At 42.3% G+C, this 23,086-nt stretch overlaps 1 protein-coding gene across 1 annotated transcript in view; it reads right to left on the bottom strand.

Annotated features, from left to right (window-relative positions):
* Positions 1–23,086, bottom strand: part of lrp1ba (low density lipoprotein receptor-related protein 1Ba) — a 342,612-nt gene that overhangs the window by 202,565 nt on the left and 116,961 nt on the right. The window contains exons 3-5 of the mRNA XM_029256802.1: positions 6,728–6,847; positions 5,557–5,685; positions 2,294–2,551 (exon numbers count right to left, since the gene is read on the bottom strand). Of these exons, the coding sequence (XP_029112635.1) occupies positions 2,294–2,551; positions 5,557–5,685; positions 6,728–6,847 (507 nt within the window). The remainder of the gene's footprint in view (positions 1–2,293; positions 2,552–5,556; positions 5,686–6,727; positions 6,848–23,086) is intronic.

Raw genomic sequence — 23,086 nt, 5'->3', positions numbered from 1 at the left:
AACAACAAAAAAAAAAAACTGCTGTTATATAGTAGTTCATTTTTTCATTTCCACAGTTTCTTGAAATGACGCTTACCTTTAAAAGACCAAAATTGGGGCATTTAGGTATATTCACATGGTATGCTTCTTAAGTATTTTTGCATTTAAAATATTTATTTTACCTCCCATTAAAAAGTTTCTGAAGCATTTAAAGGCACTCAGTTGCCTGACTGTCTCTACCTTCTCGTCTCAGAAACAGCAACCAGAAGACAAGTCTCACAGTGAAAGATTCCCCATCATGTTTGCAATGCACACATCTGTGATCTAATGATCCAAATGTATTCTCAGTTAAACTGTCTCTGCTGGTTAACCTTCCAAAATCTGACATGTGAAATTACTAACATCTTTTCCTGAAAATACTGCATAAATACATTTAAAAAAACTCAGATCGACAGACCAATACATTGAAAAACAGATAAGACAGAAATAAAGAAATAAAAATAAACCAAATATCTCTGCATCACAAAGCCCACATTGTGATTTTTTACATTTTATTATTATTATTATTATTAATTATTATTATTATTATTATTAATAACTTTTAGGGCAATCCCTTTATCGAAGGAGACGTTACATTTTGATATGAAGCTACTTGTCATTTTTACGGGTGTATCAGTTCAGGGTGGCGGTATTTACTTCTACAATAATGCATATAAATAACGGACATAAAAACTCGACCAAATGTTTGGATATGTTACTTGGGGGATGTTAAGATCTCAGTCTTATTTCAGGGAACACACCCTCGTTTGTTATTGATCATAAAGAAAACTGACACGGGGGGAAAAACCATCGTTTCTTTTTTTTTTTAATATCTTTTTTTCATGGAAATAAGTTCAATAGTGTCTCTGGTGACGAAAGGCTACCGTCTCTTTGCTGATCGTAAAGCTGCTATCGTAGCACTGAGTAAATATCTGTGGTGGAGGGTTCATTTCACAGGAACTGGAGTAGGATGTTTCCAAAAGCTCTTCCACCTGAGGAATGACACAGGTAATTATAGGCAAATGAGGACCCTGCCTTATGATAATGTCAGCGCATAATCAGCCTGAGCGCGAGCGACTCGGCGATGCCCTTTCCCGAGGCGTGCTGTAATGTGATAAACCGGGCCCCTAGCCTTCGAAAATCTTCATTAGTCTGAAGATGAAACGACTCCCTGCTAAATTAAATCGGAGGTGAGCACTTGACACGTCAGAGACTTTTATTTTTCCACGTTTATATCAAAAGTTTCCAACAGACAGCCTTATTGGAGGTCCTCCGAGGAGCCAAACATGAGAACTACCATCTAGATCAAAGTGGACCTAATGGCTGTGGGTAAATAGCGCCAATTAATGGACCCGTCATAGTTTATTCCAGCTGTTCGTGGGCTTGGAGAATATCAGCCGAAAGCCTGATGGTCTGCTGTCTGCGCCACACACACATCATCATTTTTATTTGGCTCTAACCCGCTACCTCTGGCATCAGTGGCTGAGTTTCTATATAAAATGCAAATCCCAGACACGACCCTGTCAGCAGCCGTTGTGACCCTGGGTGAGCTGCTCTTGGGCCTCCCACTCACATTCACAGATATAATGAATTGCAGGACCTGATCCCTCTCGACACTCTAGCAGGAGCGCAGTGCTCCTCCACCTCTGGCCGCTTGGTGGTCCCACTCGTAAGGGGTCTCAGAAGTTTGTAGGCTTTGGCCCTGATGTGGTGGAGTAAACCACCTCTGCCCCTCAAGTCTGATGAATCCCTCCTAGCATTCAAGAAGAGTCATAAACCCATCTCTTCCATGCCAATTTCTGTCACGACCTCCTGAGTGCTTCATAAACTTACATTAAATCATCTGTCATTAGCATCTGTCTATTTCCCATCATTTTATAGCAGCTATTCATGGTCCTCTGTCCCTCAGAGCTGCTGAATCCCTCAAGCATTCAAGAAGAGTCTCAAACCCATCTTTCTGAGAACCACTTCTCTTCTGATCCTGACATCTCCATGAATGGGTCCAACACCATCTGCTATGTTTATCTGTGTATTTGCTATTTGAGAATCACTTCTTTAGGAGCTACCTGAGACATGTGAACCAGCAAGATCTTGGTATCAGACAAACAAGCTGTGTGTCCATAATCTTCTGTGTGTGCCTAAAGCTTTTGTCTGTCATTGCCGAACCTTTTTTCACTCCGCGTTGTACATCACTTTGGAGGAAATTATTTGCTAAAAGAATAAATGAAAATGTAAAATTAAATTTTTCAAGCGCCTGACTCATTTCAGAACTTACTTTGCAGGTTTTCTGCCATTTTTATTTCTCGCTCCTCCGAGACGCGTCCAAGCCCGGGGACCTTGCTGCACCACAAGCGGGCAGCGGACTCAGTGGCCGTGACCCAGCAGATGGACTCTTCGCTGTAACTGAAGTCCACTGCCCGTATCTTACTGGCATCCGGCGACTTCAAGGTGAGAACCAAAGACCCGTTGAGATGTGTGACAGAGATCTGCTCAGAGCCGCCGATCAGGAGGACTGCTGGTGCCTGGCCAGACTCTGAAACAAATGAAAAAGGAGGCACGTTCAGATGGAATGAATTACATTTCATAGCACTCAACTGCCCAGGATGAGCAAGAGCCCAAAATTAACAGAGTATGAACCACATTTTTTGACTCCAAGGGAACAAGAAGCACAGAAAGACAATACACACAAGCCCAGGACCGCAGGCTAATAATAATAATAATAATAATAATACGTGGAATCCAGGGTTAAATCCTGGTTCATAATATTTATATGGATTTACATTTTCTCATTTAGCAAACTCTCCAAAGCAACTTATAAACAGTGTTTAAGCTACTTACAGGTGATTCACTCATTTATACAGCAGGGTTACGTCTGGCAAGGGTCATTTTTCCATTTCAATCCAGTGCAAGCACCTTGATCAAGAGTATCATAGCAGGTTCTTGCTGGAACTTTTAGGCCACAGCTGCACAATCATTTTTTTTCTGCATTTTTCCGAAAAAAATCCATAGTTGACATTACATTGCAGTCTAAAGGCATCAATTTGCATTTTATGCCCAAAGACCTAAAATCTGGATGTTATCTTCATTAATTTGTCACCATTCGACACCCCCTTGTTTCTACTGTGAGCTGATTCAGGCAAATCACTGTCAGAGTTAGGACAGAGAGGTGGAGGAGGAGGCATACCTTGTTTTCTACCCACCTGCCATCATCCTGCATTCCTCCAAAGACACAAAAGCACACTAGCAAAGTTAGCTCAATACTATGGTAAATTCCTTCCAGACCACAGGGTGATTTACCGCTTCCAGTGCGGAGCTCACAGTGCCGGTTTCTGGGGCCTAATTGACCGTGTGATATTTCAGGTGCAGAGTTCACTTGGACACGTTGTGATTTATCCCGCGCTCCTCAGAAAGTTTAACTCACAAGACGCTCTCCTAATTCAAGTAATAAATCACTGCGTCCTTTCGCAAAACTCCTTTTTGTGTTATCTCTCAACAGCCACCTCTCGGAGCCTCGTCTTCCCACTACCCAGCAAGTCGAAATATTTCACTTTCTATTGTTTGCGAAGCCTTGGACACCATTTCTTAAGATAAAATTTTATCTCCAATAAAAAAAAGAAAAAAAATAATCTTTTCAAATGACTTGAAGTGTTTATCCTCTAATTATAACCCAAAGTAAAATCAGTGTCTTTACTTTTGAATTTTCCTCTGATAAAATTACTTTTGCTAAGAATAACATCTGTCATCCACACTTGGTTGCCTGTCTATATTTCCCACTTATTAAAGATTAAAACAGTTTTGTGCAACTAAAGCACATATGGAGCACAAATTCATTAATATCCCATATGTGTGGACGAGACTTAATGATATCCAACTGGTGGTAGAGCAAAACCGTAACATGTGGCCAATGATTCAAGTGGAAATTAATTCAGTTACAAGGAGAAGATATATATATATATATATACACACACACATACACAGTATATATATAAAATCTGAGTAAAAGCAGATCATATTGATTTTGTTATCGGAATGGTATTCAGGGATTTTGGATCAAACCGCTGTAATGGCGTAATGGGTGCCACGTGTGGGGATGCTGCTGAGATCCTGTAACAACGGGAAGTCTTGGTATTTATCGAACGGTGGCCATCTTTCATGGTAAATGAATATTAATGTAGGCAAGCACTGGGTTTATGCTCAGTGGCGCTGGGCTCGTTCCTGGCAAGAAGGTGCATGCTGTGATTAAAAGCCGCGCTCCCAGGCTGCATGCCGGGGGCTGATTTCCAGGGCTGTGCTGAGCGACCTTCGGTGGCCGGTGCTCCAGAGCAGGGTAGAGATCATGACACCCCAGCCCAACCCAGCCTCTGTTCCAGAGTGGCTGGACTTGGCTTCCTTTCCTTTTCCATTCATTAACTTATACATTCTTGGAGAAAGCAGAGCACGCCCAGTGCTTCTGACCTTGATCGCTGCACATTCGGCCCTGACCGGATGGCGCCGGCATGTTTTATTCATGGAAAACACGCCGTGAAAGTGTACCATTTATGCTGTGCAGGACAACGGGTGTGCCAAACATGTGTCCAGATGTAATTAGAACTGAATGGAGGACGGACCGGATGGTGTCTCTGTCCCCGTTCAGGGGCGGTACCATTGTGACCCGGGTGTGGGAGCACGTTGGCCGAAAGGGGTGAGCAGGACAGGGGCCCCCTCCAGAGAAACTCAGACTCCGCTCAGCTGCTAATTCAACCCATGATCACCATGGCGCCTCCTGTCTCCTTTAAAAGCCATTAATGCCCTTAAATATTAATACCGTACTGCAGAATGTAGCTGCCAGTGGTTTAAGCACCTAATTTTTATTCCAAGCACTGTGTATGTAAACACAGTTAGTGATGCTTAGATCATTTATACTTATGGCTTTTGTTACACTTCAATTAAATAGCCATAAGTAGCCATTAGTGAAAAAAATGAAGGTTTTAGGTGTGTTTTCACAGGAAGGGCAACAGTTTGTTTCTCAGACTCCCTTTTTGATTATGATGTACACAACCATTGGAGAAAGTGTGTGTGCACTGTATATAATAAGACATCTCCATCTTAACTACGATTTAAAACTGCTATCATTCTACGGATGTCCAGCTGGCATAGAAGTTCTGGCTGTCACATTAACATGTGAAGGCTGAGGGTTCAAATCCACTTCCTGGGTTCTCAAACTGGTGCTATACATTAAAAAAATCTTGCTGTCTCAATGGGTAAAACAGTATAAAGCTGCTTATTTGACATTTTGATATAGCTTGTGAAAAGGCATCAGACAAATAAAGGTTCCTAAAAAAAGTTATACCATGATTTTTTTTTCTCAGCTGTAAGGTTCTCTAACAGACTTGAGTCTTTATATTACCTTTAAGGTCTTTCATAAGTGCTAAACAAATATATGGATTGGTTTCATTGATGCAGAAAGCTCGTCATTGTACTCCAAAAATGTGTGACTCCCCAGGAAGCACATGATGCACAAAAAAAACACTCAGCCTTTGAATAAATGCACCATATTACCATTTTTTGCTTTGCAGGACCTCCTGTCGGACTGCAGGATGTAGCCGTCTGTGCAGCTGCAGCGATACGAACCGTAGGTGTTCATGCACGTCTGGCTGCATATCCCATACACAGTGCATTCATCATAATCTGCAGAGGGGGATGCAGAAATTTATAAAAATATTAAGTGCATTCATGCATGACCTAAATACATAAAGTTAATGTGCAGTGGTTGTTTTCAGCACAACTTTTTTAATATCCAGTAACTATGCAGATGCCTTCTCAGTGGAGAAACGTGGCCTTCGGAAATATCGAGCCTTGGTCATGAAACATTAAATCCAAATTTTAAGGAGGTGGTTCAACTTCAATAAAATGTTACAGTACCAGTTGAAAGTTTGACTATACCTACTTGAAAGCAGTTTTTCTCATACCAAAAAAAAAAAGACATAGAAACTGGAGGTTTAAGGAGTGTAACAGTGAGTATCTGATGCAAATAGGGAGACCAAACAATTGTGTCTTGTGATTTCTACTGTCCAGCATGGAGGTGGCAGCATCATGCTGTGGGTCCGCTTTGTTGGTTACACAGTTGGTGATCTTTTACAAAGTCTGTGTTGGTCTCAACCAGAATGGCTCCCATAGCAGGTTTCAGAGACACAGTATTCAGTCCGGGTTTAGCTGGGCAGTCCATCATTCTTCACAAAGATACCAAACAAAAACATACCTCTACGCAGTTCAACAGCTATGTGGCTAAGAAGGACAGTGAAGAACAACTCAGAATAATGACCTGAAGAGAAAATGCTGTGAAATAACTGGTTTACAAATAATGGACTCAAACTTTTGCCTGGCACTGTACTGTACTGCATTACATTGTTCTGCACAAGAAACAGCTTTTATGCTGAAACTGTTTGATGAAAACATTCATTGACTTCACCACTTGATGCCATTACAGACTCAAAGATTTTCTGACAGCGAAAATGAGTTTTGCTCCATTTCAAAGGTGTAATGCAAAAATCTTTCATATCTCGGCAATGAAGAACAAATAAAAAGCCTTCAAGCACATCTGATATTTCATGCAAAAGCAGGAGGCTTCGCAGACAGATGGATATCATTCCCAAGCCTCCTGCTTATTCACCCAAAGAACTGGCAGCATGTGAAGGTGAAACACTTATTTCAGGATGATACTGAAGCTCACCTTTGCAGCCCCGCCCATCTGCCTCCACCTGGAAGCCATCTGCGCAGAAGCAGAACGTCCCGTTCCTGGCCATGACGCAGCCGTAGCGGCAGCGCAGCTCGTGGCAGTGCGGCAGGAGCTCTGCAAGGAGAACACAGGGCTGTAAATGGCCTTCATTTGACTTACCATAAGCTCCGGCGGTGACGGCCACGTGACGGGGCTGGGCCTTTGACGGCAGGTCACGGATAAAAAAAGAGTTTCAAATCATCAAATGCACTCAGAAGTTGATAAAACAATTGGAATGTGAAGAAGGAGGTGTCTGGAATTAAGTAATATTTAACTTTTCCACAACACATCCTCAAGTTGTGTGGGTTGCTGAACGCAGGTGCCACGAGGATTACAGGCAGTCTCCAGATTACGAACGAATTCCGTCTAAGTCGTATTTGTACATAAGTTGGTACATAAGTTACGTATCAAACGTTACAATTACATTTCTATATTTAGCAGACACTTTTCTCCACTGCAACTTCCAATGAACTCTATGTAGGGTTATGAGCCCACACACCTTATTCACCACGGTGAATTACACTGCTAGATACACTACTTACACTGGGTCACTCATCCATGCATCAGTGAAACACACAGATTCTCGCTGCCATTCGCAGATGAAATAGTGACATCAGACTTAAGGTCCCAAGGGAAGTATAACTAAGTATGAAACATGGCCAGCAGGTGGTGAAGTTGTTAAAAATTGCCATTCAGTAAAAGAGCCCAGGTTCGAATCCCACCTCTTGATGTAGTGCCAGTGATCAAGGTTTTTACCATGAACTGATAAAATTACCCCACTGTATTAATGAGTTAATCATCTGTAGGTCCCTTCTGTACGCTGTAATTCAGCTTGGAGAACAGTGTCAGACAGCAGCCCTACAAGGTACTCTAACCGTAATCTTAAAGGTGGCATAGTAGTCCGAGCCATCCTCTAGCCAATGGAAGGACATAGGTTTGAATGCCTGTTCCAGCTTGAGCTCTCTCGCTCAAGGTATAACCTGGAACTGACACAGTAAAAGCAACCCTCCTGTATAAATGGGTAAATCAGTGTAAATAGCTCAGTGTACGAACCTCACGTTGTTGCTTTGGAGAAAAGCGACAGGTAGAAGAAATGAACGATAATCAGAAACAGCACGGGCGAAATAAAGGTGAAGCCTTTACCCTCATAACTTCCACAGACTTGCTTCCCTGTCCCAGTTCTTTGCTTTTACTCACTACCTTTTTTATTTGGTCGCAAAAGCATTTTTTAAACATCTAAAATTAGAGTGCGGGGCACAGTTGTTCCAGAATGGGCTCATCTCCAGTAGCGTCACACGCTCGAGTGAGGTGTTAAGGAGCCAACGCGTGCAATTCAACGTTACTTTTAAATGTGCCCCAGTGAGCAACACACTGGCATTATTTACAATTCTTATTCAGCGCACGATCCAGCAGAAACTAAATGTCAGTAAAAGCAATTTTCTGTGACATATTTTGAAATAAAATTATAAACGGAGCCACGGCTGCTGTCAATAACTAAGCTCAAAACTAAAATTTAAAGCCCACTGAAATGGTGGTAACTGTTCATAATATGAGGAAACTGTAATCTGCATTCAGTGTCAGAGAGCCTGCTTCCCGAAACACTTGACTTTGCTACTTAGTCCATCAATCAAGAAAAAAAAAAACAAAAAAAAAAACCAACGAAAAAAAAAAAAAAAAAATCTCTAACAGCACACTCAACTGTCAGTAAATTTCACTTTTCACTTAATACTGTATTTTAATCCAGGACATTTATTGGCAGGTCACCTTGAAAAAAAATACCATACTTGCATAGTAAACAGCATACATATAACAGGTGATTTTAGTTTCATTAATGAACTTCATTTACTTGGATGCACCATAACCCTGTACATATACATATTCAATGGATGATCGATGGACAGGGCAGAAAAGCAGTCGACAAATAACAGGTCATAAGGATTAAGGTAAGGATAAAATGTGGTGGAAATGAATTTAAAAACAGTAAACAGCTGGAAAAAGTGTTACATTTACACGAGGACCGCGTTCTCAAATTTAAGAGCAATAGAAGTGGCCTTGAGCAGTATTACCAGCATTGAGCCTTGGATTTACATCTTAATTGATGTTCTTCGCCAATAATTTGTCATCATTAAAACCACAAACATCACAGAACATGACTTGTTATTTAGGGAAGCCGGTGAACGGCGGAGTACGGCACAGCGAGCGCAAATTCAGATTAATGGAGCGGCGGCGCCTTGTTTCGCTTATTTAGCCCACGTGAGGATCGACCCACATTCGGCGACACCCCACAAGGCAGAAACCCTGACAAAGAATCAATTACCCCAGCATGCGGGGCGGCCCGGCGCCTCACGCCGACGGAGGCCTAATTACGCTGTCTTTGGGGCGTCAGAGATGGCCATCGCAGCTTGGAGAACTTGACGATTTCGATAGAATCTGCCATTACATTAATTTAAAATCAACGCAAAGACTGATGAACCCTGATGGATTTCGCTGTGCCCCAGGGGTTTTTTAAAGATGGTTTTATTTTAAGGGGGTACCACAGGGAGACGGGGCATTGTGGTCCGTCGTGACGGATTAAATGGGAGCCACGGCCGCCAGTACGTCCTCGCTTGGGGGGAACGGGCAGAAGTGATGTACTGTGTGTTTCTTAAATTTCCTCGAAACACATTAATAACTGCAATGCACTGGGAATTCAATTTATAATATCCTCTTATAAGAGGCTTTGGACCAAAGTTTGTTAAAAGTTACTACTTAAAGAATTAAGCAGGACAAATCTCCGAGTTGACCCTACACTTTGAATTCAAGCTGCCTAATATATTCAATTAAGCATTTTCTGGGAGTTATTACTACTGTTTGAACATTGCTTCCTAAACTAAAGTGGACTCAAATGAAAACTGTTACAAAAAAGTATAAATGTTGCTTTTGATGAAAAAAATACAAGTCATATGCAACGTTGTCTGAAAAAATGTCTGGCATTACAATATACATCATTACATTTAAACCCGAAACTGTGCAATGCTTTTAGACCAAGGCACAGGGAGATTATTCACATATTATGGAGGTGACCTTATAAAAAGTTATCATTTAATGGTCCAATCCATCCAGAATATTAAAGAATTTAATATTGTAGTTTGTGCAGTATAATTTCCTTCTAGCACCAAGGTTTCTGTTCTTTATAGATAAATTGAGGATTGCTGGGTAAATTGTCAAGGGTACCTTAGAAGGCCTTGAGTTTTACAATAATTGAGCAAGAATGATGATGGATGGGGAAATAAGTGCAACCATGGGAAACGTGCATTTGTCCACATGGAGCAGGTCTAAAGCCTTGTCCCACACAACACGGAAATTAATTCATATCACAAATTCCTCAATAAAGGGATCAGCCAGAACATACAACCTGATTTTATCCATTTGGAAGGACTTTCTAATAGACTTTTTATTATATTTAATGAGGTAGTGGGGCACCAGGTGGAGTAGTAGTTAACGCTGTGCCCTTGCAATCAGGAGGTTCCTGGTCTGAATTCCAACTCCTGCAGCAGAGCCCCCACTCAAGGTACTTACCCTGAACTGATAATAAAATTTACCCTGCTGTATAAATGAGTAAATCACGGTAAAGGTGATTTACCCATTTGCCCATCTAATGTTGCAAGTGGCCTATATTAGATAAGTAAATCCTAATAATCGCAGTGTAAAGCATAAAGGTGAGAAGTTGCTATGGTGACTATGAGTCAGTATTTGGTGTCAAAGCCTCATTGAGAAACACAGTAAAGCACTAGTGTTGTTCTTCCACCGCACTTTAACTGAACTGAATAGTGCAGGTAAAACTTGTACTGTTAAACTGTAAGCCACTTTGGATAAGAACAGAAATAATGTACATACCTAATGCAGAAAATGTGACACTGACAAAATGCTGCACAGGGACCCCCTCATTCAGAAAACCAATCCACTCAACGTTGCTACTGCTATGGCTGCTATTTTGTGCTTTTAAACAAATAGGCAGCATCCACATTATTGGGTTATGTATCTCTCTTTAAAAGCATTAACTGAATTATGGCTCAGCGGGCCATATTGTAAACCCACTCTCTACTGGTGTCTGGATAGAAAGGACGATGTAATTTATTGACTTAAACTTGAGGAAATTGAGACAGCGATGTTTGGTTGTGTAAGTGTGAAACGACTGGATTACGTGAGCGGCGGAGCTTGATGTGGTGCTGCGGCGAACCCATGTTGTCACGTGGACAACTCAAAATTCAATTTGACCAATCTGGACACCCTGCAGGTCGAGACATGAGAACAGATATGCACTGGAATTACATTTTTATGCATACAACATTTTAAAGTACCATATACATATATTTATATGCTGCACATATATATATAAATTCCACCAAAACTCAAACATGGTCAAGCCCAAAGTACAATGCCTATTGTCGGATCAAATGTTTTTGTTCTGCTCATGACTTGTTTTTGGTCAAAACAAAACACCACACATTGAGAGTGTGAAATGAACATGTCGTGCTGCATAAAACCAAGGTAAATTTCACAGGTAAAAAGAGAAATGAAACAAAAATGTGCAACTACCCTCATCATAACCCTTAAGAGTATTCATGTGCGCAATACAGGTCAGCTGCAATGGACCCCTCGCTGTTTCCATGGAAATAATATCTCACGTGAAAACAAAAAAACTCTAAAACACTGGTGTTCAGCAGTACGGAAATATGCAGCAGAATATTTTCTATTCAACATATGCTGTGCACATTGTCGTATCTCTGTTTTCTTAAGTTACACATTCATCACAGACCTATGTTCACATTTACACGTATTCATGTAGCAGACAAGTTTCTCCAAAGCGACGTACATTTCATAGAAAATACAATGTGTTCATTACATTAGGAGAAAGAGACATTTAGTTGAAGACATGTGATTCTAAAGTGGAGTTAGTTTCTTTCCACCATATGAACCAACGTTCATCACACGAGTAGCTGCATAAAACTTTATCCGAATATCAACGATTCCTGATCACCTTCCCAGTAATATACATACAGTGTATATATTTGAGATACATAGAAACATTTATGTTACATTACAGGCGTAGCTGTGTAAAGGTTTATTGGGACATAATCTTAAAGTTATAGAGCATGAACATTTACACCTTACATGAACTTAAGAGATGATGGGAGAAGTGAGTCTGGAAGAGGTGAGTTTTAAGACCCTTTTTAAATGTGGACAGAGATTCAGCAGATCTGAGGGAGAGGGAGAGGTCGTTTCACCACAATGGAGCCCGAACCAAGAACCTTTGTGTTTTACCTTTCGTGTTTTGGACCCCCAAGCAGGCAGATGCGGAACGGAAGAGTTTGGTTGGGGTGTAGAGGTTGATCGAGTCTTGTAGATATCTGGGAGCAGTTCTATTGATGTTTTTGTAGGCAACAACCAAGGTCTTTAATTTGATCCTATATGGTTATAAATTATTCATCTTTACCATATATACTGATTAGTGGACCTTGGTCTTTACCCAGGCTCTGATTTTATGGATCACTCACATAAGGAACCTAGAAACCATTATTTCTATCGTCTCCGTTTCCCTGTAATATTTACAAGAAAGAAAAAGACAAAAAGTGAACAATTCAGAACAATTCTAACCCACGGAGTTGGAGCTGCGAGTGGCATGGTGGTAAACAGAAAGCACATTTATTTTACCATTGACTGGAGCTTTTCAAGTCAATCCCGATGGGAAAGTCTAGGAGACACGAAAATAAGAAACTGCAAGGACCCGTCACTGTGACAGGTGATGGGTTCAATTGCAAGTAGGTGCTGCACAGCAGCAAAACACAGCTTTCAGAGGCACCAGCTGACATTGACTTCAGCAACATCCAAACCAAGAGCATCTCTGGAGAACAACGAGGAGTATAATGTGCCAGTTCAGCGCTGCACCGCCATCCGAGATTCACCTGCAGTATTTGGCTTGAGACAATTCGACTCTATAAGGAGTTTCATTTGACCTCCCAGCTTTGGCTTGTAAGGTGTTTCTCAGCATTTACAGGAACCAAATTTGGATTTTGTGCCCCCCACCCCCAACCCCAACCCGTAAGACCAGAACCACTAAGCGGTGCTCTTCGCGGTGATAGCTTGTCTCATACTATGTTAAGTTCTCAACCTCCATCAGCCCTCGCCTGCCAGTTCCACCTGTTGTAATCTCAGTGATCACATCCCCGTTTGGACTGTCCAACCATGTCCACTTACTGAGCTTCAATTCATTCACTATGTTTCCGGAGATTTTATTTTGTCTATCTTCTTCTGCTTTTCTTTGCATGATATTCAATTCATGAACACACACACACACACACACACACACACACACACACACACACACACACACACACACACACACACACACACACACACACACACACACACACACACTTTCAGAACCGCTTGTCCCATACGGGGTCGCGGGGAACCGGAGCCTAACCCGGCAACTCAGGGCGTAAGACTGGAGGGGGAGGGGACACACCCAGGACGGGACACCAGTCCGTCGCAAGGCACCCCAAGCGGGACTCGAACCCCAGACCCACCGGAGAGCAGGACTGTGGTCCAACCCACTGCGCCACTGCACCCCCTAACCGCTTGTCCCATACGGGGTCACGGGGAACCGGAGCCTACCCGGGAACACAGGGGCGTAAGGCCAGAGGGGGAGGGAACACACCCAGGACGGGACGCCAGTCCGTCGCAAGGCACCCCAAGCGGGACTTGAACCCCAGACCCACCGGACAGCAGGACTGTGGTCCAACCCACTGCGCCACCACACCCCTTCTCCAATTCATAAACAATGAGTATTTTATATTTTGTGTCGGGGGGTGTGGTGGCGCTGCAGGTTTGGCCGGGGCTTGCTTTGGGGCGACTCTGGAGTTCGAGTCCCACTTGGGGTGCCTTGCGGAGGACTGGCGTCCCGTCCTAGGTGTGTCCCCCCCTCCCCTCGGACCTTGCGCCCTGTGTTGCTGGGTTAGGCTCTGGTTCGCCGCGACCCCGCTTGGGATAGACGGTTTCAGACAGTGGTAGTGTGTGTGGTACATAATAGCTACAGACGAGCGGAATGGTACACAGCCTTACTGTATTAGAGAGTAATTAATGCGGAGAAAGTGCTTGGTAAGTTGTGTTATGACAACTAATGTTAAATAATTCTGTTCATTTTAATGGGATTTGGTAATATTTTAGCCTGAATGGGTTTTGGTTTTCGAGAACAGCATACACATTTTTAGCACTGAAACAAATCTTACTTACATCTTTGATTTATGAGAATTTTTTTCAGGGAAGGATTACCTTTGTAAGGAGGGAAAAGACTGTACATGTTAAATTACACCTTTAATTTCAGTATAGTAAACGCACAATTGGTTTCCCTCTATTGAAATGGGTTTCTATCAGGTGTTCTGGTTTCCTCCCACAGTCCGAAGATGTGTTTCAGGTGAACTGGCAACTTCAGTGTGTGTGTGTGTGTGTGTGTGTGAGAGAGAATGAGTTAATTAATGTGTTAGTGATTTCCCTGTGATGGACAGATTGAGCCAGTGTGTCCCTCCTCTCACACCCTATTCCTCTAGGACAGGCTCTGGACCACTGTGAGCCTGTGGTACACTATAAAGTTTTTAAAAAATGAGCGAGTAATTGCACAACTCGGTAGATTTCGCTTTTTACATTTCAGGACAAGCGATGTGCTTGTAAAATTAAAACAAAGAACAGAATACAGCGCGCAGTATAAAATTCAGCCGAAACCCAAACATACAATTATTCATAAAGGCATCCGTGCAAAACAGATAATTGCAGATGCGCGTGGCTCTAAGACACTTGAGCTTTTGTTACAGCTGTTTATATAATGCTGCATTCGTTCTCATTTGTCACTTTTGCGCGGCGCGTTTTGGCCCAGAAAGAAACAGACGCGCGGCGCATTGTGCCATATTGTAGCGAGCGCACAATCGTGGCGAGAGCGCCGCGCTGGAGGGCAGCTTAGAACTTAGAAAAGTGTGAAATTAGGTTGGCACGAGCGTGTGCCCCGACCTGCTAAACACATTTGTTTTCCTTAACAATACAGCAGGCACAATATGGGGTGACGTGATACAAAAACACTAGTGGGATCAACACCTTATTAATCTCACCTTTTACAGGTCCTACCGGGCACGTCCAGCTGCGAGGCAGCCCAGAAACTGGAGCCCCCCCAGAACGCAACCTTTCTTGTGTGTCGGGTCTGCGATTCATCTTCGCCGAACTCAAAGTTACGTTCCTCTCGGAGTCTGAGGCTGGCGACGGCTCGCACGCGTGTTTGTTGTGTAGGGTGGGAGCAGAGCCCCGAGCGGGACGCCTGGGTGCCCAAGGTATGTCCGATGTCCAACGGGCATGTCCTCCCACGCTGCACAGAGGGCAGTCGGGACACTCTGTGGGAAGCCATCGTGAGAGAGACGGGGCGGTGGGGAGAAGAGAGGATTAATAACCCCATCGCTCACACGGCCCCCTGCGATAGGTGCTCCTCGACAGCCCCGGGACCCTCATTTGAGCCTTACCCCCTGCCTGTTGTCGGAGAATAATGGTGTTTGCGTTCTTATCGTACGGACGGGAATCACACGAAGGACCTCCACTCCCGACACCTCCCTGCACCGCCTGGGCAGGAGGGAACTCCGCTGGCTCCTCTAAGGGCCTGTCCGTCGAAGCCGCTCTGTTATTTATTTCTATTCATACCGCGATCGTTGGATTTTCTTTTGTTGGAAAGTCGAAAGTCTCACCTTCGCTACGGACGCTCTTCATACAGCTAATGGTCTTGCTCAGCGATCCAAAAGCTGGCAACTGAACCTGTGACTTTGGGAGTGGGAATCCAGGTGGCTCACCTGTACGCGCCCGGCGATCAGGCCGTCGCTGCTCAATTTGGTCGGCGGATGTTCAGGCAGCGGCGTTCCCGCTGGTACCCAACAAGCGCTCAGTCATTCCTCATTCATACTTTTCTGAATTTCAGAGAGGCCAACACTTAAATATACGGAACGAACAATGGAGTAATTAAGGTGAACTTCCATAAAAGTACAAAAATAATTACTTCCCGTCATGTTTAAATGAACCATTGCTTGATTATTCTCAATAGTCTAATTATGAATTAATTAAGTCAGTCAAGTCACAGTCTTCAAGTGGAAAAATTGCTGCGTATAATTTCACGTACTTTCAGACGTGGCCTCTTTCTGTATTTTCAGTCTGTATTGGCATTAACTTTTAACAGTTTTCTTTTTAGTAGTTCCTTCAGACCAATTAGTGGACTTGATTACATAATTTTAGACAGACAACTGCAGAAAGATACAGCATCGCATCAGGTCTTTGTTATTCATAGTCATACATTATTCAGGTCTTTACTCATCATATAATACCCCAGAGTGGCATGTGGAGGAAGGGCGACTTGACTGTAACAGGTTGCACATTTGCAGTTTCTAGAAAACATCACCGGCAAGACCAACCATCAATCCAGCACATTACCTTCCACCCATGTGACACTTATTGATGCTAAAAATACCAACAGAACACATAGAAGCAGCTCTTGAAAACCACTGAAACAGCAATGCGAAGGCTCCGCCCACCTCACTGTTGAGTGTCTCCTGGTTTTGTTCACCGTGCAAAAGGTCTTCAGTCACGATTCATCAGCATCAATCCAGGGTCTTGCTGGTTTCCATCCCGGCTAAGTGGCCATGTCATAGGAGTCAGTTGTGCTGTGACCTTGGAACATTTCTTTGCGTTGTAATTGTAATGAACGTGCATAAGGACACGTCACACATGCCTTAGTGATACCATGAGAAAGCAGTTGACAGCAACATCACTGGGAACAAATAACAGGTCTGAACGATGGAGAAGTGAACTGAAATGTCTCGGGGGGGGGGTTAAGGGTGTATGAAGTAATCCTTAGTTGAGGAAGTTTACCTACGTATACTGTCATTATACTATACTATTCCCTGTTTGGTGAGTGTAATTCTGTAATTCTGCTTTAGGAAAGTGCCACACCCTTCCTCTTCCTTCACAGTTTCACGATGATCAGATTTGCAAACTCAGGTTTCTGGAGACGTTTCAGCAAAGTTGTCGAGTTGCTTTTTCAGTGGCCTGCGGTGATCATTTTCATTCACGTCAAAAGATGGTTTTGAAATGTGTCACATCCCATTCCCTATAATGAGGTACTGAACATCCTGTGATTATAGTGTCTGTCTATGAAGGGTCAGCATTGCATGGGATTCAACCCAACTTTGGATCATGTGTATAATGCCATTGCAATGAACTGGCAGTTGCCACGTAAACAGCACACATCGTTGTCATTTCATGTGCATAATTTGATTCGATAATTACAATTTATCATTACATTTAAATTTTTCATTTTAGCATGGATTAATCATCCCGTAGCAGTTAGGCTATCGTCTATAATCTCTGAGGGTTTCTCAATCTCTGACCTGCAGCTTTAAAATTGTGGGTAAAGGCAAATTATTGCAGATACTTTTAGACTGATCTTGTATATTAACTATCGTTGAATGCATTTTATTGTTCTAAGTATAATGATTGCCAAGACAGCAGTTTTATCCGAAAAGTTTAAAAGGTTTCGCGTGTGTTATTCCAATTCCATACTGTGTTTCTGTATGTGTGTGTATACTGTGTGTGTGTATATATATATATATATATATACACACACACACACACACACACACACACACACACAAACACAGGTGGTCTCCAACTTACAATAGTTCGACTTACTATTTTTTTGACTTTACGATGGTGAGCTGGCGATAGACATTCAGTAGAAATCGTATTTTGAATTTTGATTTTTTTTTTTTTTCCTGCGCAACCGATATGCGGTGTGATGCTCTCTTGTGATTCTGAGCAGCGGCAGCAATCTGCATCTCCCAGTCTGTCACGCAGAGGTGTGTATTAGATGTATTAAATGCATTTTCGACTTACGATGGGTTTCGCGGAACGTAACCCCACCGTAAATCGGGGACCACATGTATATATATTTATTTAAAAATCTTTTAATATTTATACATATCTTTAAAGATGGCACAAAACAAGTTCCTTTTCGGCAAATAATTTCTCTTCAAAACACCGGCGCGCTCGTCTCTCAAACAATTAAGCTCTAAACGCAGAACATAGCTACAAGGGACGACTGATGATTTCACGAATTCACGTGTGTTTCCATCTCTATAATAAGTCTCTTTAAACATTAAGGCGCCACCAGAATAGAAACGCAAGCTGCTTAAGATGCCAGTAGACAGTATGTTCCTTGGAGGAGTTAATTATTTAGCTTCACGTTCCCACCACGTTCATCGACCGCCGGGACGTTTTATTGCATGAAAAATGTGATGGGGAGGAGCAGCACAAACTTCATCCCAAGTCGCCATCAAACTCTCCGGTGTGTGAAACCCTTGGCCTTCGTGCGCGCTGTGATTTGGCAGGACAGGCCCGCCGCCCCGAACACGTACACTACAGGTGGCTCCTATAAAGACTTCATTATGTTTCGATACAACTATTGAAAAATACCAGCTTTACGAGTTATAAAAGCATTACGACACGAAATAAAGTGTGACCTTCAACATTTTTATTAATTGCTTATTCATGGAGTTGGTCATCAGTTTAGTGCAAATGCGCCTGGCAAACGTGACGGGCGCCACGTAATGAATGGTGCAGTGCGTGCGGAATAATAACATCAGTCATTCATTCCGGGGAGGCAGAAAGACGCCCTCAACATGAAGTGTGACCTTAATTTTAACGCACAAAGTAAAGTGGTAATTATAAAGCCCTGTTTATGTAACGGTTACATAACGGTCTTCACAGTTTTGCAGTGCCGCTGATCAGCAGGAGAGCAACAGCAGCAGCATGTTTTCGCGTGTGTGTCTCCATACTGTAAGCCAGCCTTTTATCAGAGTGATATTGGAGTGTGTCTTTAAAAGCACATGGAAAATGTTAAAGGTGTGATCGCTTCACTATACGCCATATCCATTTCAAGCTATTAGCCTCCTCATATGATATTACCACGTGCTACACAGCCTGCACTTGACATGTCACCCGAAGGTTTGTGGTTCAAGTCCCATTCATCGCTACTGCTGCTGTACCCTTGACAAAAGGCACTTTCTCTCAATTGCTCCAGCACAAAAAAGCCACATAAATATCAATACTAACAATGAATAATTTATGGAAAAACAGAAATTGACTGTGTGTATATACTGATTAGGAGAAATGGGCGTACTGTACAAATGCCACAATTACATTTTCTTTTATTAATGTATCTTTTGGCTGTACATCTTAATATCGATTTCAGTATCACAGACAGGGGACAGCTGGTAGCATAGTGGTTAGAGTAACTGCCTTTGGACCCAAAGGTTGCAGGTTTGAGCCTCACTTCCAGCTGTAGTACCCTTGAGCAAGGTACTTACCCTGAATTGCTCCAGTAAAATTACCCAGCTGTATAAGTGGGTAAATAATTGTAACCTTAACATTGTAAGTTGCTTTGGAGAAAAGCATCACCTAAACGAATAAATGTAACAGACAGATACTCACAACCTGCTAACAAAAATATGTGTTTTTATGCAGAGTTTCCTGTGGGGGCATCGAAGAAGAATCAACAGTTTGCTCCATTCTCTTCATTTTGACTACGGGCCTCGATTGTTTTTCTTTAAAATCTTTGACGCTCATTATGGTCATCAGTGAAATGGAAACAGATGACAGTGGATTTTTATGAAATACTTCTGCTGTTATTACAGATAGATAGATAGATAGACAGACAGACAGATAGACAGACAGATAGACAGAAGCTCAAGAAAGTTGAATACCTATTCACCACAGTCAAACAAGGTGAATGAGCAGCTATTTCCCTTGGGGCAAATCTGTATAGAGCTGTGCTTTTGTCTGAAGATGCTTTTGCAACTTTTCCAGCGCTATTGATTTGCACGGCAGAGGCTGAAAACACTTACCACAAAGGCCTGAGGTCGCGCTTTTATAAGTGCAGAGTGTCGGCACAGCGGACGCACACACACGCAAACACGCACACACGACAGATGGACGCCATTGAGGGAAGCCTATCAGCTCATTCCGTGGATATTTCTGCGATGCATTCTCCTCGTTCATCTGCTCAGAAAACATTTCGCGCAGAAAGAGAAACGAATAACCCGCACTTTGTCCTCCGCAGACTCCACTTTGGGGTCGTTGTCATTGTTCGCTGTATCGTTCATAGCAAAAGGCATGCAGTTTTTTTTCTTTTCTTCTTTAAAACTGGCTTTAATAAGTCTCACAGCGGACTGGTTCTGAAAGAAGCCTCCAAAACATTCCTTCTTGCCACCAACAAACACCCTTTACTCAGGTATTTCCAAAAGTAAAAGGCCTGCTCTTAAAAGCAGAGGACAACAGTCCCTTCTGTACACCGACTTAGGCTGACCGTGGTCCTCGTCCCTTTGCAGATACACACCTCTGGCTTCCGATATCTCTACAGCAAAGTCCAGCCACGGAAACGTGCTCCACCACAACTGCATCCCGCTCTGACATGCAGCCCTTTAATCCTATGTCTGCTTTCTCGTTTATTAATGTATCTTATTATATTAATACTGTATAATATATTACATTAGATATTTCATATTTAACATTATTGTCCTAGATTATTATATAATATTATCAAACATTATTGTTGTTGTTGTATTATATCATGAATAATATAAATGGGTAAATAACTGTAGGTAACAATACTGTAAGTCGCTTTGGAGAAAAGCATCAGCTTAATGAATAAATGTAAATGTATATGCATCTATTTATTTATTTAACCAATTTATTTTGTGCAAATATTGTGCTGTGCCATGTTGTACAGAATAAATGTCAAGATTTGAAATTCCCAGGGTCTGAGATGACCGTCTCCAACAGTTACATTGCCACCCTGATCCTGACTTTGCTACATATGGTAATATTTAATTTATATATATATATATGAACGAGCTGACAGTCTCTCTGTAGAATCTGTCTCCTTAGCGCTTCATTGAAGGTAATAAGGAACCAATGCAGGTGAGAAGGTGATGCTCAGTTGACTGATGTGTTGCCATGGATACCGAGTCCCCATCTTAAACACAAGACCAGCTTTTGCCAATGGGACGCAAGAGATGTGGCCGAGTATACGGCACCTCACTTCTGGAATATTCTGCAATTAGCGACCATAAGAATCACTTTAAATAACTGTCAGACATCATACCCTGAAGTCTCATTTATGGTGGCTCAAAATATTTCTTAAAAAAAAAATTTTCTGATCAGCTCATCCAAAACCTGCATATTGCAGAGTTCCTTAGCAGAGACTTTTATCCAAGGGACTCATGCAGCTTGAGTGTCTTACTGAATATTTACCAAAGTCATTTGTTGAAGCCCTCCTGGGACTATGAGCCAACAACCAGCTGGTTATGAGTCCATGTCCCTAAATGCATAAAAATTTATATGTAAAATGGGGCTTTCTTTACTCCCCACATACCACACAGTCCCCTCTGTGCCCACTCACCCCTGCACCCGTCGCCAAGCGGCAGCGGTCAGTCCGCTAATGAGGCGAAACCGCTAATTTCAAACTGCGACTTTAACCTTATTTTATGCACTTTAGCCAAACATGGCACACTTTGCATTTTCCAGTCTCCATTTTTTTCTTTTTTTTTAAAAAAAAAGGAAAAAAAGCTAAATCAACAAAATGAACAAAGAGAAACTCCCGGATCAGAACCCCTCTGAGAACTTCTCTCATCTGCCTGTTAATGGAGTTCCAAAGAATACGAGGACGTGACCCAGACACTCTTACACTTATTTCTGCGGCTACACAAGGCAGAGAGCGACAAACTGAACAGCGAGGCTCAGTGCGGCAGCGTTTCGCTCCTTTGTCCCAGCATGTCTTGGGCCTTTAGTTGCTTTAAAGCCCACTGCTCCGAGGTGGGTTCGAAAGTATGCTGTAACAAGGAACGAGCACCAGGTGTGGCCAACAAGACAAAAACCAAAGAAATTTTTTTTAACATCAAAAAAAAAAAAATTACTACTAGGAAGGTGATCAGGAATGATGCAAATGATAAGAAAATTTTATGCAGCTACTCGTGTGATGAATATTGGTCCATATGATGGAAAGAAACAAAACTAACTGTACTTAATACTGAGATTGGCGAGAGGTGGGGGTGGGAGTAGCTGTTGGAGCGGCGTGCTTCCGGAGCTGCTGCACGACGTTTTCCTTTATTCGAGCAAATCACATTTGAGTTTGTGTTAAGATCGATCAGCTCACACACTTAATAGTTTTGGGAGTTTTCTTGGTCTTTGAAACCGTTCTCTTTGAACAGTAGTTTGATTAATAATTAATAATTAAAAAAAAAAAAAACTTCACATAAATCTGCCCACTTTGTCATATTTACTTCCCAAGAAATAACTGACCACGTGGTGATACTTCATTCAGCACCGGCTCACTTCGGCTCATTTACCCCTCACACATCAAGTACTTTACTCAGGTAAAACACAAAACGAGGTGTAAAAAGAGAACCGCTGCTCCCTCCTTTTTTAACGGTCGCGTCCGAATTTCTCACGTTTCCCGAAACTGTGTGGTGTCAGGAAGTCCTTTGCAAGTGGATCTCTAGGGAGTTCACGGAAACATTTGTCTACATAGTCATTTCTTTCACTCTGCATCTATGATGGAAGTGAATACAGAACTGCAAACGTAACAATAAAACAAAAAGCTGTACAAATGTCGATAGTAACAATGAATAATTTATGGAAAAATAGAAGTCGACTATGTATATATTGGTTACCAGAAATGGATGCTGTAAAGGCAGCAATTACACGTTACTTTTATTAATGTATGCTTTGGCTGTACATTTTAATATCGATTCCTCTGCCACTGACAGATACTCACTCTCTGCTAATAAAAATATTTGTTGTAATGCAGATTCTACTACGCATCCAACTTTGAAAAACACTTGGAGGTCCCTATGAGGGGTGACATGCAAACTCCTTCACCTTCCTTCTATTACCTGTATAAATTCAACAGAAAGCTAAAGGTGCCTATAAACAGATATTATGGACTGTACTACATAGTCAGGATACTCACATTACATATTTACCTTTTTCTTGAGACTAGATCTCCACACATTGAAGTGTTCCTTTTTGTGAGGAGATCTTTAAAAGCGGGAAGTGTGAGTGCAGAGAGCCTTTGAAATGGGGAAGAAAGACAGTCTAACTCTTTCGAAAGCCGCCCGTAATGTGACAGGAGCTACCGGGTGATCAAACCGTCGGCACATGGAGGAGCGGACCACCGGGAAACGGGCGGATTAC

This window comes from Scleropages formosus, chromosome 12 (genome assembly GCF_900964775.1).
Source record: "Scleropages formosus chromosome 12, fSclFor1.1, whole genome shotgun sequence".
Lineage (NCBI taxonomy): Eukaryota > Metazoa > Chordata > Actinopteri > Osteoglossiformes > Osteoglossidae > Scleropages > Scleropages formosus.
The sequence above is the reverse complement of the archived record's forward strand: the minus strand, read 5'-3'. Positions and strand labels throughout refer to the sequence as shown.